Source organism: Rattus norvegicus, chromosome 8, assembly GCF_036323735.1.
Source record: "Rattus norvegicus strain BN/NHsdMcwi chromosome 8, GRCr8, whole genome shotgun sequence".
NCBI lineage: Eukaryota > Metazoa > Chordata > Mammalia > Rodentia > Muridae > Rattus > Rattus norvegicus.
In genome coordinates this window covers 29,429,588-29,443,267 of record NC_086026.1, presented here as the reverse complement: position 1 = coordinate 29,443,267, position 13,680 = coordinate 29,429,588, and the positions used below count along the sequence as shown (strand labels likewise).

General features: G+C 42.1%; 1 protein-coding gene across 27 annotated transcripts in view; it reads right to left on the bottom strand.

Moving 5' to 3' along the window:
* The window catches only part of Bbs9 (Bardet-Biedl syndrome 9), a 425,044-nt gene that overhangs the window by 270,622 nt on the left and 140,742 nt on the right, over window positions 1-13,680 (bottom strand). For all 27 annotated transcript variants that reach the window (XM_039082282.2, XM_039082284.2, XM_063265362.1 and 24 more), the window contains 2 exons: window positions 10,042-10,225; window positions 9,297-9,426 (listed from right to left, as the gene is read on the bottom strand). In XM_039082282.2, coding sequence (XP_038938210.1) covers window positions 9,297-9,426; window positions 10,042-10,225 — 314 coding nt within the window. The remainder of the gene's footprint in view (window positions 1-9,296; window positions 9,427-10,041; window positions 10,226-13,680) is intronic.

Genomic DNA, 13,680 nt, shown 5'->3' with positions numbered 1-13,680 from the left:
ACAACAATGGCAGACATTACCACATCTCAAGTTCCTCCTTCAAGAAAATAAACAAGTGCTTCTAACTTTAAGACATCCAACAGCCTACAGAGAACAATATGTGCACAATATTTTATTTTGTCAATAATCCAAATGTGTAACAAAGTTAGATCTGAAAGAAAGGCCATGTAAGAAGCTACAGAGTAAAGAAACTAATCTTGGACAGTGAGACCGCTAAGCAAGTAAAGGCCCTGCTGCCAAGTCTGACAACCTGTGTTCAATCCCTAGGACACACACATGCAAGCCATGACATGGGCGTGTATACATGCAGACACACATGTACAAAACACATACACACAAAACATACACAAAGAGAATGAATAAATAAGCATAACTAGAATAATAATAAAGACTCCAAAACCATCCGAAGGTTTAAGTACTTCTGCAAAGATATTAGCAATAAATAAAACTAACATCACCCCTCACCCCCCCCCAAAAAAAAACCATTATTTTCCTTTTCATATTATCCAATAAGCAGGTGGCATCTTCTCTAGAAAACAGGGACATACAGAAGAAAGTAAACTCACCTTGCTTCCAGTCTGAACCTACACCTGTAGCACTCTTGGATCAGCACACTGTGCCTCATCCCAGAGCTCTCACTGCCTACCAGGAGGCTGCCTTTAGCCCAACACACACAGGTGAAACACACACCCACACACCACACCCTAATTGCCCCTCCACCCCCACCTGCTGGAACCCCAGCAAGCATAGCATCCCTGGGCTCAATCCCTTTCGGAGTACCGTCTTCCTTCTTGGCCTCACCACACCTGCAGCAGTCAAGATCAGAACACCTTGCCACACCCTCCCAGGAGGCAGACTCTAACATAACACACACAGGTCCACCTGCCTCCCGGGAGGCCTGCTCCAATCTGCAACACCCAGACCAGCCAGAGACAACCAGATATTGAAAGGCAAGCACAAAAACACATCAACAGAAGCCAATAAAATATGCCACCATCTGAACCAACCTCTCCTACTACAGTAAGCACTGGATATCTTAACACACCTGAAGAGTAAGACTGTGACTTTAAATCCCATCTCATGATGATAAGGCCTTTAAAGAGGAAACAAATCCCTTAAACAAATACATGAAAGCACAACCAAACAGGTAGAAACCCTTAAAGAAGAAACAAATGAACCCCTTAAAGAAATAAAAAAATATAAAATTAAACAGGCAAAGGAAAAGAATAAAACAGTAAAAGACCTAAAAATGGAAATAGAAACAATAAACACAAACCGAGACAACCCTGAAGACACAAAACATAGGAAATAGAACAGGAATTACAGATGCAAGCATTGCCAATAGAATACAAGAGATAGAAGAGAGAATCTCTGGCATATAAGAAATAGATTCATCAATCAAAGAAAATGACAAATGTAAAAAGTTCCTAACTCAAAAAATCCAGGAAATTTGGAGCACTATGAAAAGACCAAACCTAAGAATAATAGAAATACAAGAGAGTAAAGATTCCCAGTTCAAATGGCCAAAAAAAAAAAAAAAATCTTCAACAAAATCATAGAAGAAAACTTTCCTAACCTTAAGAAAGAAATGGCTAACCCCAAAACATTGCCAAGCAACCAGAGCTTCCAGGGACTAAGCCACTACCTAAAGACTATACATGGACTGACCCTGGACTCTGACCCCATAGGTAGCAATGAATATCCTAGTAAGAGCACCAGTGGAAGGGGAAGCCCTGGGTCCTGCTAAGACTGAACCCCCAGTGAACTAGTCTATGGGGGGAGGGCGGCAATGGGGGGAGGGTTGGGAGGGGAACACCCATAAGGAAGGGGAGGGGGGAGGGGGATGTTTGCCCGGAAACTGGGAAAGGGAATAACACTCGAAATGTATATAAGAAATACTCAAGTTAATTAAAAAAAAAAAAGAAAGAAAGAAATGGCTAGAAGTGTACAAGAAGTGTACAGAACACCAAATAGATTGGACCAAAAAAGAAAGTCTTCCAACCACATAATAATTAAAACACTAAATGTTCAGAACAAAGAAAGAATATTAACAGCTGCAAGGGGGGAAAGGCCAAGTAACATATAAAGGCAGACCTGTCAGAATAACACCTGATTTTTCAATACAGACTATAAAAGCCAGAAGATCCTGGACAGATGTCTTGCAGACTCTAAGAGACCACAGATGCCAGGGCAGACTACTATACCCAGCAAAACATTCAGTTATCATAGATGGAGAAACCATGCTATTCCATGACAAAAGCAAGTTTTAAACATACCTTTCCATTAATCCAGCCCTACAAAGAATACTAGAAGGAAAATTCCAACACAGAGATGGTAACTACCCCCAAGAAAACACAAGAAATTAATCATCTCACAGCAAAACCAAAAGAAGAAAATAATATACACACAATAAGATCTTCAACAACAAAAACACAGGAACTAACAATCATTGGTCATTAATATCTCTCAACATCAATGGACTCAATTCACCAATAAGAAGACATAAACTAACAAACTGGTTATGTAAGCAAGAGCCACCATTCTGCTACATACAAGATAAATTCCTCAGCAACAAATATAGACACTACTTCAGAGTAAAGAACTGGAAAAAAGGTTTTCAAAGCAAAGGAACCAAGAAACAAGCTGGAGTGGCCATTGTAATATCTAATAAAATTGAATTTCAACCAAAAGTTATCAAAAGAGATGGGGAAGGATATTTCATATTTATCAAAGGAAAAATCTACCAAGATGATACCTCAATTCTTAACATCTATATACTAAATGCAATGGCACCCACATTCCTAAAGGAAATTTTACCCAAATCACACATTGACCCTCACACAATAAAAGTGGGAGACTTCAACAACCCACTCTTATGAATAAAGAAGTCATCAAAACAAAAAGTAAACAGAGAAACAATAAAAATAGATGTTATGAACCAAATGGATTTAACAGATATCTACAAAACCTTTCACTCCAAGACAAAAGAACATACCTTCTTCTCAGCACCTCATGGAATGTTCTCCAAAACTGACATAGAATCAGGTACAAGGCACACACATCAACAGATACCATAAAATTGAAATAACCCCTTGAATTCTATCAGATCACCACACAGATTTAAACCAGGACATTAGCAACAACAGAAACAACAGAAAGTCCACATACTCATGAAAACGGAACAACATTCTACTCAAAGATCACTTGGTCACAAAAGGAAGAAAGGAAGGAAAGAAGGAAGGAAGGAAGGAAAGGAGGAAAGGAGAGAGGGAGGAAGGAGGGAGGGAGGGAGGGAGGGAGGGTGGGAGGGAGGGAGGGAGGGAGGGAGAAACTAAGACTTTCTAAAATTCAATGAAAATGAAGGCACAACATACCCAAAGTTATGGGACACAATGAAAGCACTGCTAAGAGGAAAATTCATAGCACTAAGTACCCTCATTTTAAAAAAATTAGATCTCATACTAGCAAATTAACAGCACACCTGAAAGCTCTAGATTACAAGGAAGCAAACACAACCAAGAGGCAAAAATTAGTCAAACTCAGGGCTGAAATAAAACAATTAGAAACAAATAGAACAATACAAAGAATCAACAAAAGCAAGAGATGGTTCTTTGAGAAAATCAGTAAGATAAATAAACCCTTAGTTAAACTAACTAAAGAACCCAGAGGCAGTATTTAAATTAACAAAATCAGAATGAAAAGGGAGAAATAATAACAGAAATTGGATGAAATTCAAAAAATCATTAGGTCTTACTTCCAAAGCCTGTATTCCACAAAATTGGAAAATCTAAATGAAATGAATTAATTTCTAGACAGATACCATATAGCAAAGTTAAATCAAGATCAGATAAACTATCTAAACAGTGCTCTAACCCCTAAGAAAATAGAAGCAGTCATTTAAAAATAAAAAGTCTCCCAACAAAAAAAGAGCCAGGGCCAAAGGGTTTTAGTGCAGAATTCTTCCATATGTTCAAAGAAGAGCTAACACCAATACTCCTCAAATTATTCTACAAAATAGGTACAGGAAAAACACTACCTAATTCTCTTTATAAGCCATAGTTACCAAGATACCTAAACCACACAAAGACTCAACAAAGAAAGAGAACTTCAGACCAATTTCAGTTAACTTCAGTTATGAACATCAATGCAAAAATACTCAATAAAATACAAACTGAATCAAAGAACACATCAAAAACATCATTCACCATAATCAAGTAGGCTTCATCCCAGGGATATAGGGATGGTTCAATATATGAAAATCCATCAAAATAATACACAATATAAACAAACTGAAAGAAAAAAATCACATTATCATGTCATTAGCTACTGAAAAAGCCTTTGGAAAAAATACAACATTTTCATGTTAAAAGTCTTGGAGAGATAAGGGATTCAAGACACATACCTAAACATAAAAATAGCAGCATAGAGCAAGCCAACAGCCTCAGATAGACAAGGGCAAAAAGCAGTCACACTATTCACCAAAATACCACAAAAGCAGTCCCTAGGCCACATACTGAACTTCTTCTCCATTGAAACCTCTTGAGCCAGATCTGAGCAGTTCAAAACACTCCATCAACAAAGCCTTCCATATTCCTGCTGTGATAGTCCATTAAGCCCCACTTAAAGAAATCCACTGCTTTTCAAATTCAAAGTCCAAAAACCATATTGTTCCAAGCAAAAGCATGATCAGGCCTATTACAAAAATACCCCAATCCCCAGTAGCAACTTCTGTCTTAGGGTTTTACTATTGTGAACAGACACCACGACCAAGGCAACTCTTATAAGGAAAACATTTAATTGGGGCTGGCTTCCAGGTTCAGAGGCTCAGTCCGTTATCATCATGAACAAAGTGCATGAGTTTGCTGAGAGTTCTACATCTTCATCTGAAGGCTCTAGAAGACTGGATCCATGAGGCTAGAAGGAGAGTCTTAAAGACCAGACCCCCAGTGACAGGCTCCCTCCCTACTCCTACAAGGCCACACTTCCTAACAGTGCCACACTGTGGGTCAAGCATATTCAAACCACCACAAGAGTAAAGATTATCAACTTAGATGTAGCTCCCAAGAAAGACAAAACTAGTTACAAACTGTTAGCAACAATGATGGAGGAAAGGTGGACAAAAAGGACAAAATATGCTCATCACCAGAAGCAGAAGTGCCCTCTAATCAGAACGAGGGAGCCAATGGCTCTCCAGGGAAGTGAGGCTGTGTGCCGGTGGCATGGGAGTGTTAGGGTTCTATAGGACAGAAAAGGTGAGATCTGGAGAATGGAACTGTCCATCTGCATGTCAGTTCCCCTTTGGTAGATCCAAGTGTGGATCTCAGAAACCTGCTCAGGTGTCATCAGTCACATGACCTCTCCTTTGGAGCCTCTCAGACCACCTGGAGCTTGTAGGTTATTAACCCTTCACCAACCTGATGCAAATGCTCTCTAGAACAGGGGTTCTCCACTGGTAGGGGTTGCATATCAGATATTGTATATATCAGATATTTACATTACAACTCATAACGGCAGCTAAATTGTAGTTATGAAGTAGCAATGAAATCATTTATGGCTGGGGTCACCACAACATGAGGTATTAAAGGCTCCCAGCATTAGGAAGGTTGAGAACCACTGTTCCAGAGCCAGTGGGCTAAGAAGGTAAAATCTTTCGTCACCAGGAAAAATCAGACACTTTTCCTCAGGCCTAGACTCCAGTTCACAAGCCTCCACCCACACCCACACCCATATCTGTAACAGGATAGAGAATCAGGAACCCAAAGCACAGGGGTATTTTTCCTACCAACAGAGACTATTCCTTTGAGACTGGGTGCTGCATTTGTGAAAGACTGACAGACTGAATGAGAAGATAATTAAGGAGGCTATCCATGGGCACGTGTATTAATAAGTAGAGGTTTGTGATTAAAATACTTAATTTATAAGATAGAAAACCTGTCTCATGGTGTGACTTTATGAATCCAGCCACATAGATCCAACATCCTTCACATCCATTACTGACCTCTCAAACCCTGCCTTGGTAAGGGGGTAGGGCAGGAAGCAGCCCATGCACAGAACAAGAAGTTTGCTTTAATTAATTTGGCCTCGATGATTTGGGCCAGTGGTATTTCTCCTCCCGTCTTTGGGATTAACAGTTGTCCTTTCACATAAACAAATCAAAATGAATTTTAAGCATTTACTCAACATACAACATCTGTCTGTCTTCCTGAATAACTATTCTGTGTGATATGCAAATATAGAAAGGATGTTCTGAATGGCTGGAGAATTATGTCACCAAGAAAACCATGCATGCAAAAGAGATGTGTAGAAGGAAACCACGGTAAAGACTTACTCTAAGATTTAAGATGAAAGGAAGTAGGAGATCTAGAAAAGAGACAGAAAACACTCCAGTCAACAGCACCGATGGAAGGAAGCTCAGGGTAAAACCTAGACGCCAAAAGTTAAAGTGAGAGTCTATCTGGACAGAGCTTCAAAGAAAACCCCCAAGTCTGAAACTGTTTTCATGTGTAAGAGTGAGCCTCACTGACTGTACGGCATGGCGCTGTGGCTGCAGCCTGGAAAGACTCATCACGTCCAACTTCACTTCAGTGCTTCCGATCGTGGGGCATTCGACATTGCAAGAGAGAGTGATGTTACCAACACAAGGCGATCTTTATCCGTCTGTAGACTAAAGCACGTGTGTGTATGCGAGTGTGCACAGGCATACACATGCAGGAGCTGGCACAGGAGCTGGCACACGCGCGCGTGCACACACACACACACAGAGACAGAGAGAGACAGAGACAGAGACAGAGGCATTCAACTTGAACAACTAGGTACCCCCATAAATTAATCAGACACCAAAAAGGAAGCGTGGGTTTAGAATTAAAGCATAATGAACAAGGTAGAACCAGGGCTGCCAAGTAGGTGGGAAGACAGGAAATAGTGCATGTTGATTTCCAAGCAAAATGCTGCTATTAAGGATAATTGCATCTGCTTGGTCTGAATCCAGTGTTTCTTAGTCACTGAAAGAGAGATATTAAAGGAGCAGGGAAATCCTTTACAAACAAACACAGTCATCCGAGAAGGTCTCTGACAAAGAGGTTCAATCCTGAGTGTAATAAAAAGCAGAGGGGTTGTTTCAGCGCCTATAACTTCAACAATGACGGCCTCACTTTTTCATTTTTTATAATTATAATTACATCATTTCCCCCTCCCCTCCTCCCTCCAACCTCTCCAGAGCACCCTGCTTGTCGTGGCCTCGGCTGCTGTAATTGTTCTTCACAGTGCTGTCCAGTGTGTCTGCCACGACTGTGTGTGTCTGCCAACCCCTCCAGCGCCGGTCCCTTGTTTTGTTGATTTTTGCCATTCTGACTGGAAGACGGCAAAGAGAAAATCCCAAAGTTGCTTTGATTTGCATCGCCCTGATTGCTAGGGACAATGAATTTTTTTTTAGAAATTTCTTAGCCACATTTATTCTCCCTTTGAGAACTCTGTTCAGATCCCAAGCCCATTTTTTAAACGGTCATTCATTTTGTGACTGTTTTCTGAGTTCTTTATATATTCTGGGTATTGATCCTCTGTCAGAAGCATAGCTGGCAATGACTCTGTCCCATTCCTTAGGCTTCCTGCTCACTCAACTGAGCCTCTCTTTAGCTGTGCATAGCTTTTAGTTTTATGAGGTCTTGTCTGTGGGCCTCACTCCCGGGCAATGAAGTTACAAGCATTCACGTTTGGGTCTTGGATCCTGCTCCATTTGTCTACAGACTGATTTTGTGCCTGTGCTGTAACTTCTTAACTTAAGCATGGCAGTCGTTACTTAAATTACTTTTAAAACCACAATGAAATTTTATTAATGGGAAGCAGAAAAGGGAGATGTTCCACTGTGACCACATTGGGAAGAGAGACAAAGGATCCCAACGGGCCTGAAGTGAGATTTAAGGTTTAAGTAGAGGGCCAAGGATTTGAATCTCTAAGCAGTCCCTGCCAAGGCCTTCCTTGCCCACCACTAACCTACAAGCGTCCAGCTTCCTTCTCATGCTGGAAGGAGCTCTGCTGAAGAGTTGTTAGAACTGTAGAATCTCTTCCTGGAGTCAGGGCCCGCAGCACTTCTCCTCCTCCCGGGAGAAGACTCCTCAGGAGATTCTGTATCTGTAGGGGTCTCTTCTTTGGACAGTCTGGTTGTCAGTCTGAGAGTCAAAACCATCTCTTTAGAATATCTTCATTTCTGCCTGGCCTATTACCATTCTCCACAACATTTTAAAACCTCGGTCACGGTGAGCAGGGCTCAGCAGTTCTCATCAGAGAACCTGGATTTGACCTTCGCACCAACACCAAACGACCATCTGTAATTCCAGTTCCCGGGAACCCAACACCCTTTCCTAGACTCCTTGGATACCAGGCACACATATGATGCAGACAAACATGTAGGCGAAGCACCCATACACAAAAACTAATGTTTTTAAAGATGTCATTTTGGAAAGTGAACGCTACAGCGTAATCACTCATGCAACCATAAGTGCCCCCTCGGCAGCCCCAACAGTGAACATCCAATTCCTCGTTTGGGGAGGGACTCATCCTGACCAGACACTGTAAGGGTCACGGAAAACACCCACAATAAATATTCCAACAGGCAGAAATGGAGGGAGGCTCTGCGGCTAGGCTGAGACCTCAGAAGTCTCTGGGCTGAGCTCTTCAGTCCTGACACAGGAGCTAAGCTGCTCAGGCACATGCAGGATTCAACTCTTATGCCAACAACCTCTCACCAGCAAACTGTGGCATGGTTTTAATATTGATATTGATTTTATTTCTCTTTCATTGTAAGTGCCAAATTATCCTATGCTCCAAATTCTTTAAACACACAAACAGCAACTCTGCATCACATGACAGAAGCCAGTCCCAAACTGCAAACAAGTGTGGCGTTCTCACACTCTCCCCACCAAGCACGGGGAGACATCTACGTTCAAGGAAATAATCTACCAGGAAAAGTGTCTCCCTGTTCTCTTCAACGGTGTTCACCTTTCATTCAAAAGAGGTAGCTTCTTAGAAATATTGAGTGAAAATAATTAACAGTGCTAATTATGGAATTTTTACATGCTTTTCCAAAAACGGTATTTCTACTACTAACAGTCACACTATAATATCACTTGTAACTCTTCAGTGAAACCATGAAATTTCTACAGAATTCCTTAACGAAGATATTTTAATAAGAGCCAGGTGCAGTGGCTGAGGCAAAAACATTGTAAGTTCAAAGCCAGCAAGGACTAAAAAAAATAAGACAAAACAAAAATCTTTTCCTGAAGTTAAACTGAATCACTTACTGCAGACAGCCCACTCTGACCGCTACGGGGACGTGGGGAAGCTGCGTGGCCCACTTCAGTGTCACGTCCTGGTAAACGTGCAGCATGTGGTTATGGTTTCCAACCAAAGTGTTTATCGTACCTTCCGAGACTGCAGGTTGAAAACACAGAAGAGAGCGTAAGAGAAAGGCCGTTCAGAATGGAACCCTCTGGTCTCCTATGGGAGATTCATCACGCACTAGCAGTAACGTCTTGATTCTAACACGTAAAGGTTTTAGGGGAGAAGATATGAGCGTGCGACTTCAATAAACTAAGAGCAGAAGAAGAAAGAGATCGTTTTATGGACAATAAGTATGGCTATCAGCCGAGGTGCGTGCACTTCATCTACACAGTGTGAATTTTATTAACGTCACACCTAATGACAGATGACTGGCATTCATCATAAGCCCTTCTATTGGACACTGTAAAAGGGCAACGCTCTCATGGAAGCATTCTTGAACAGTCACATTATGGAAAGCATTAATGAGCTGGGAGCCATTCTACCAGTGATCTTACACAAAGTCTAATGGCTGGCACAGGCAAATGTGCTAATTTATGTCAAATGTCTGACCATGAAAGTTAAAGGTTCCGTTATATGTTCAGTAAAGAGCTGCTTTCCTAGATGCTTAAAATATGTGTCTGAGTGTGGCTTTTTCCGATGTCTGCATGCACCTAGAAAGCACAGTCTTGCGATTCAGAAAGGATAACAGAAATTCTCCGCACCCACCTGAGCAGTACGGGAGAAAACAACTGGGGCTGCAGTCGAGCTTCTTCATGAACCGAATCTGCCCGTTGTCCTTTAGGCAAAAGAAGTTTCTCTCACCAAGAACAAAGACAGAAGATGCTGACTGGTTTAAAGGAATGATACAAATATCCAGGGCCTGCTCGCCAATATTCAGAGTCCAGTCCACCTGCAAAGCAAAAGCCAAGAGTGACGCAGCTGTTAAAACAGAAGTGCCCACCATGTCCAACCAGGATAGAACAGGATAGGATTTAGCATTTCAGCTCAAACAAACACGAATGCACAGAACACATAAAACAAAAATGGTGATGCCTTACACTCCAAAGATAAATGGTGTCACCTCCAGTCTCAGAAGGGCTGAGGAGCTGAATTTGAGTCCAGAGAAACCAAGGCAGATAGAGTTCACAATACATGTAATGAGGAGACGAGCCTTGGGAGACCTATAGAAAGTTAATCTCAAATGTCCTGAGAATTCATCAGAACATTCCCAGAAGGAAACTAGGGAAGGCCAGGGGACCACCATCCCACAGAATTCCAGCTAAGAGTGCCCAGCACCCACACAGGACTGAATCTGCCCTCAAAAGCTCCCAGTCCTAGGGCACTGAGAGCATACAGAAGGATTGGGCTCAGGAGTGGGGAAATTAGCCAGATAATAAGTAGTTCTGCCCCACCTAATGATTCTTCAAAACAATGATCAAAAACACCAAACTGTTTTTAAACAACTGTGACTGAGGACTAAGCTTAGCTCATAATAATTCAAAACTATCTAAAATGTAACAAAATAAAATTAACTATATCTGACATCTAATAATGAATTTTAAATTACCAATTGTGGAAATAAAACAAACAGGAAATATGATTTATAATGAAGAGAAATAAATCTACTGAAACAAACTCAAAACTGATACAAGCGTTAAACGCTGGAAAAGCAAGAGAATAAGTACTATGAGAACCTTTAAAATGTCACAGAGATACTGACGGTGGGAACACTCACACTGAATTTACAGAAATGAAATCTACAGCAAACGGGCTCCTCTCCACTAGGAAAATCAGTGCTCTTCTGCACAGCAACGAGAGCCACCCCAAGTGAAAGAGCAGCTTACAGGGCTCTGTGGGGGAAGTGGAATACTTGGATGCTAAAAGGCCGGGTGAGGCCCGGGGTTCAATCTCTGCCTTTGAAAGATTAAGTAATTCACGGAACAAAATGAGAAGAAAAATCGACGAGCTGTGGGACAGTGGCGTAAGTTCAGTACATCCAGAATATTCCACACAAAGGAGAGAGAGAGAGACATGAAAATATTTGAAGAATTGACGGCCAAATTTTTAATTTTGTAATTTGAAAACTGTAAATACACAGATGCAGGAGGCTCAGTAAGCGCTGGACTTGGAAGAAATAAGAAGGGAGGAGGAAAGGGAAGAAAAAAAGACGTCAGAATTTAAGCTGCTCGATGTGTTAAAGAAAATACCTAAAAATTAGCCAAAGGAGAAATCATTACGATCCGAGGAATGAAATGTACAAAAACTTTCACATTAAGGAGGTGTTGGCTGCCTAAGCAGTGTGGCTCGGGTTAAAGGAGCTTCAGGCCAAGCATGGGAATCTGTGTTCAATTCCCAGAAGGTAACAGAGGGAGACGACCAACTCAGCAAGCTGCCCACTGGCACACTCACACACACACAAGTGTGTGCACACAGACATGCACGCGCACGCACACGCACGCGCACGCACACGCACACATACATGGGTCTAGCCACACAGAAACATAATAAACAAGGAAGTCAGGAATGGGTGGATGAGTGTGACCAGACATACTGCATACAAGTGTGAAACTGATGAGGACTACCTTAGCTTTAAAAGGCGCCTTGTACCACTGTTCTGCTAAAGAAACACAGCAGACCGCAGTCAGCTGGCTCCCAGTGGTTTCTGGCTCTACTCGTGAACCAGTGCATCACTCAGCCATCAATCACCAGAGGAGCCACCTTCTGCAGCAGGTGGGAAAATACAGACACCCACACTGACAGTGTGCAGAGAGTGAGAGACCTGGGGACACTCGGTCTCCATCAAACCCCTCCCCTCGGGGTTCGGGGACCCCGTGGAAGAGCAGAGGGGATGGGGCACAGAGAAGACAAGGCTCTCTAACACAGCACAGCCTATGTGCACATGAACTCAGGGACAGTGGCGGCATGCTCAGGCCAGCACAGGTCTATGCCAGATGGGCTCCCAGTGCTGAGAGGGGAAGGGGACACACCCCCATGCTAACCCAAAGCCTATTCCCAACTGACAAGCCCCCAAAAGGGAAAAATTCATTTTCTGGCACACAAGCAGGTTAAGGGTAGGCCCCACTCCCAGCAGTAGATGGCCAAGAAAATACGGACTCCACGGCACTGTTGGAGTTACTTTGTCTCCTAATGCCTTGTCTGGGGTTACCTCACCTCACATATTTTGTTTATATGTTATGGTTTCCGATTCTGTTTTTATGGGTTTCTTGTGTTTTTACATTGACTTTCTTTTTTCTATTTGTTTGTCCTAGCCTGATGTGTTTTTCTTTTATCCTACCTTTTATTATTAGTAGTATTAGTATTAGTATTATTACTATTTTTAGGTGCCTGTTTGTTTTCTTTTTTTATTTTTGAGTTTATTTATTTATTTTTTCTCTTTCATTTTTTTAATTATAAATTTTTTATTAGATATATTTCTTTACTTACATTTCAAATGTTATTCCCTTCCCAATTTCCTATCTATAATCCCCCATCCCCTCCCCTGCCCCTCCACCATAGGGGTATTCCCCTCATACATCCCCTTACTGCCCCACCCCCCATATTCCCCTGCACTGGGGGTCCAACCTTGGCAGGACCAAGGGCTTCCCTTCCACTGTTGCCCCAACAAGGCTATTCTCTGTTACATATGCAGTTGGAGCCCTGGGTCAGTCCATGTATAGTCTTTCAGTAGTGGTTTAAACCCTGGAAGCTCTGGTTGGTTGGCATTGTTGTTCATATGGGTTTGCAAGCTCCTTTAGCTCTTTCAATCCTTCCTCTAATTCCACCCAGGGGGGTCCTGTTCTCAGTTCAGTGGTTTGCTGCTAGCACTGACCTCTGTATTGGACATGCTCTGGATGTGTCTCTCGGGAGAGATCTATATCCGGTTCCTTTCAGCATGCACTTTTTTTTTTATTTATTTTATGTATATGAGTACACTATAGCCATCTTCAGACACACCAGAAGAGGGCATCAGTTCCCATTACAGATGGTTGTGAGCCACCATGTGGTTGCTGGGATTTGAACTCAGGACCTCTGGAAGAGCAGTCAGTGATCTTAACCACTGAGCCATCTCTCCAGCCCTCAGCATGCACTTTTTAGCTTCATCGATCTTATCTAGTTTTGGTGGCTGTATATATATGGGCCACATGTGGGGCAGGCTCTGAATGGCCATTCCTTCAGTCGCTGCTCTAAACTTTGCTTCCATACCCCCTCCTATGGATATTTTTTCCCCTTTTAAGAAGGAGTGGGAGCATCCGCATTTTGGTCATCCTTCTTCTTGAGCTTCCTGTGGTTTGTGGATCACATCTTGGGTAATTTGAGCTTTTGGGCTAATATCCACTTATCAATGAGTGCATACCAAGTGGAGTA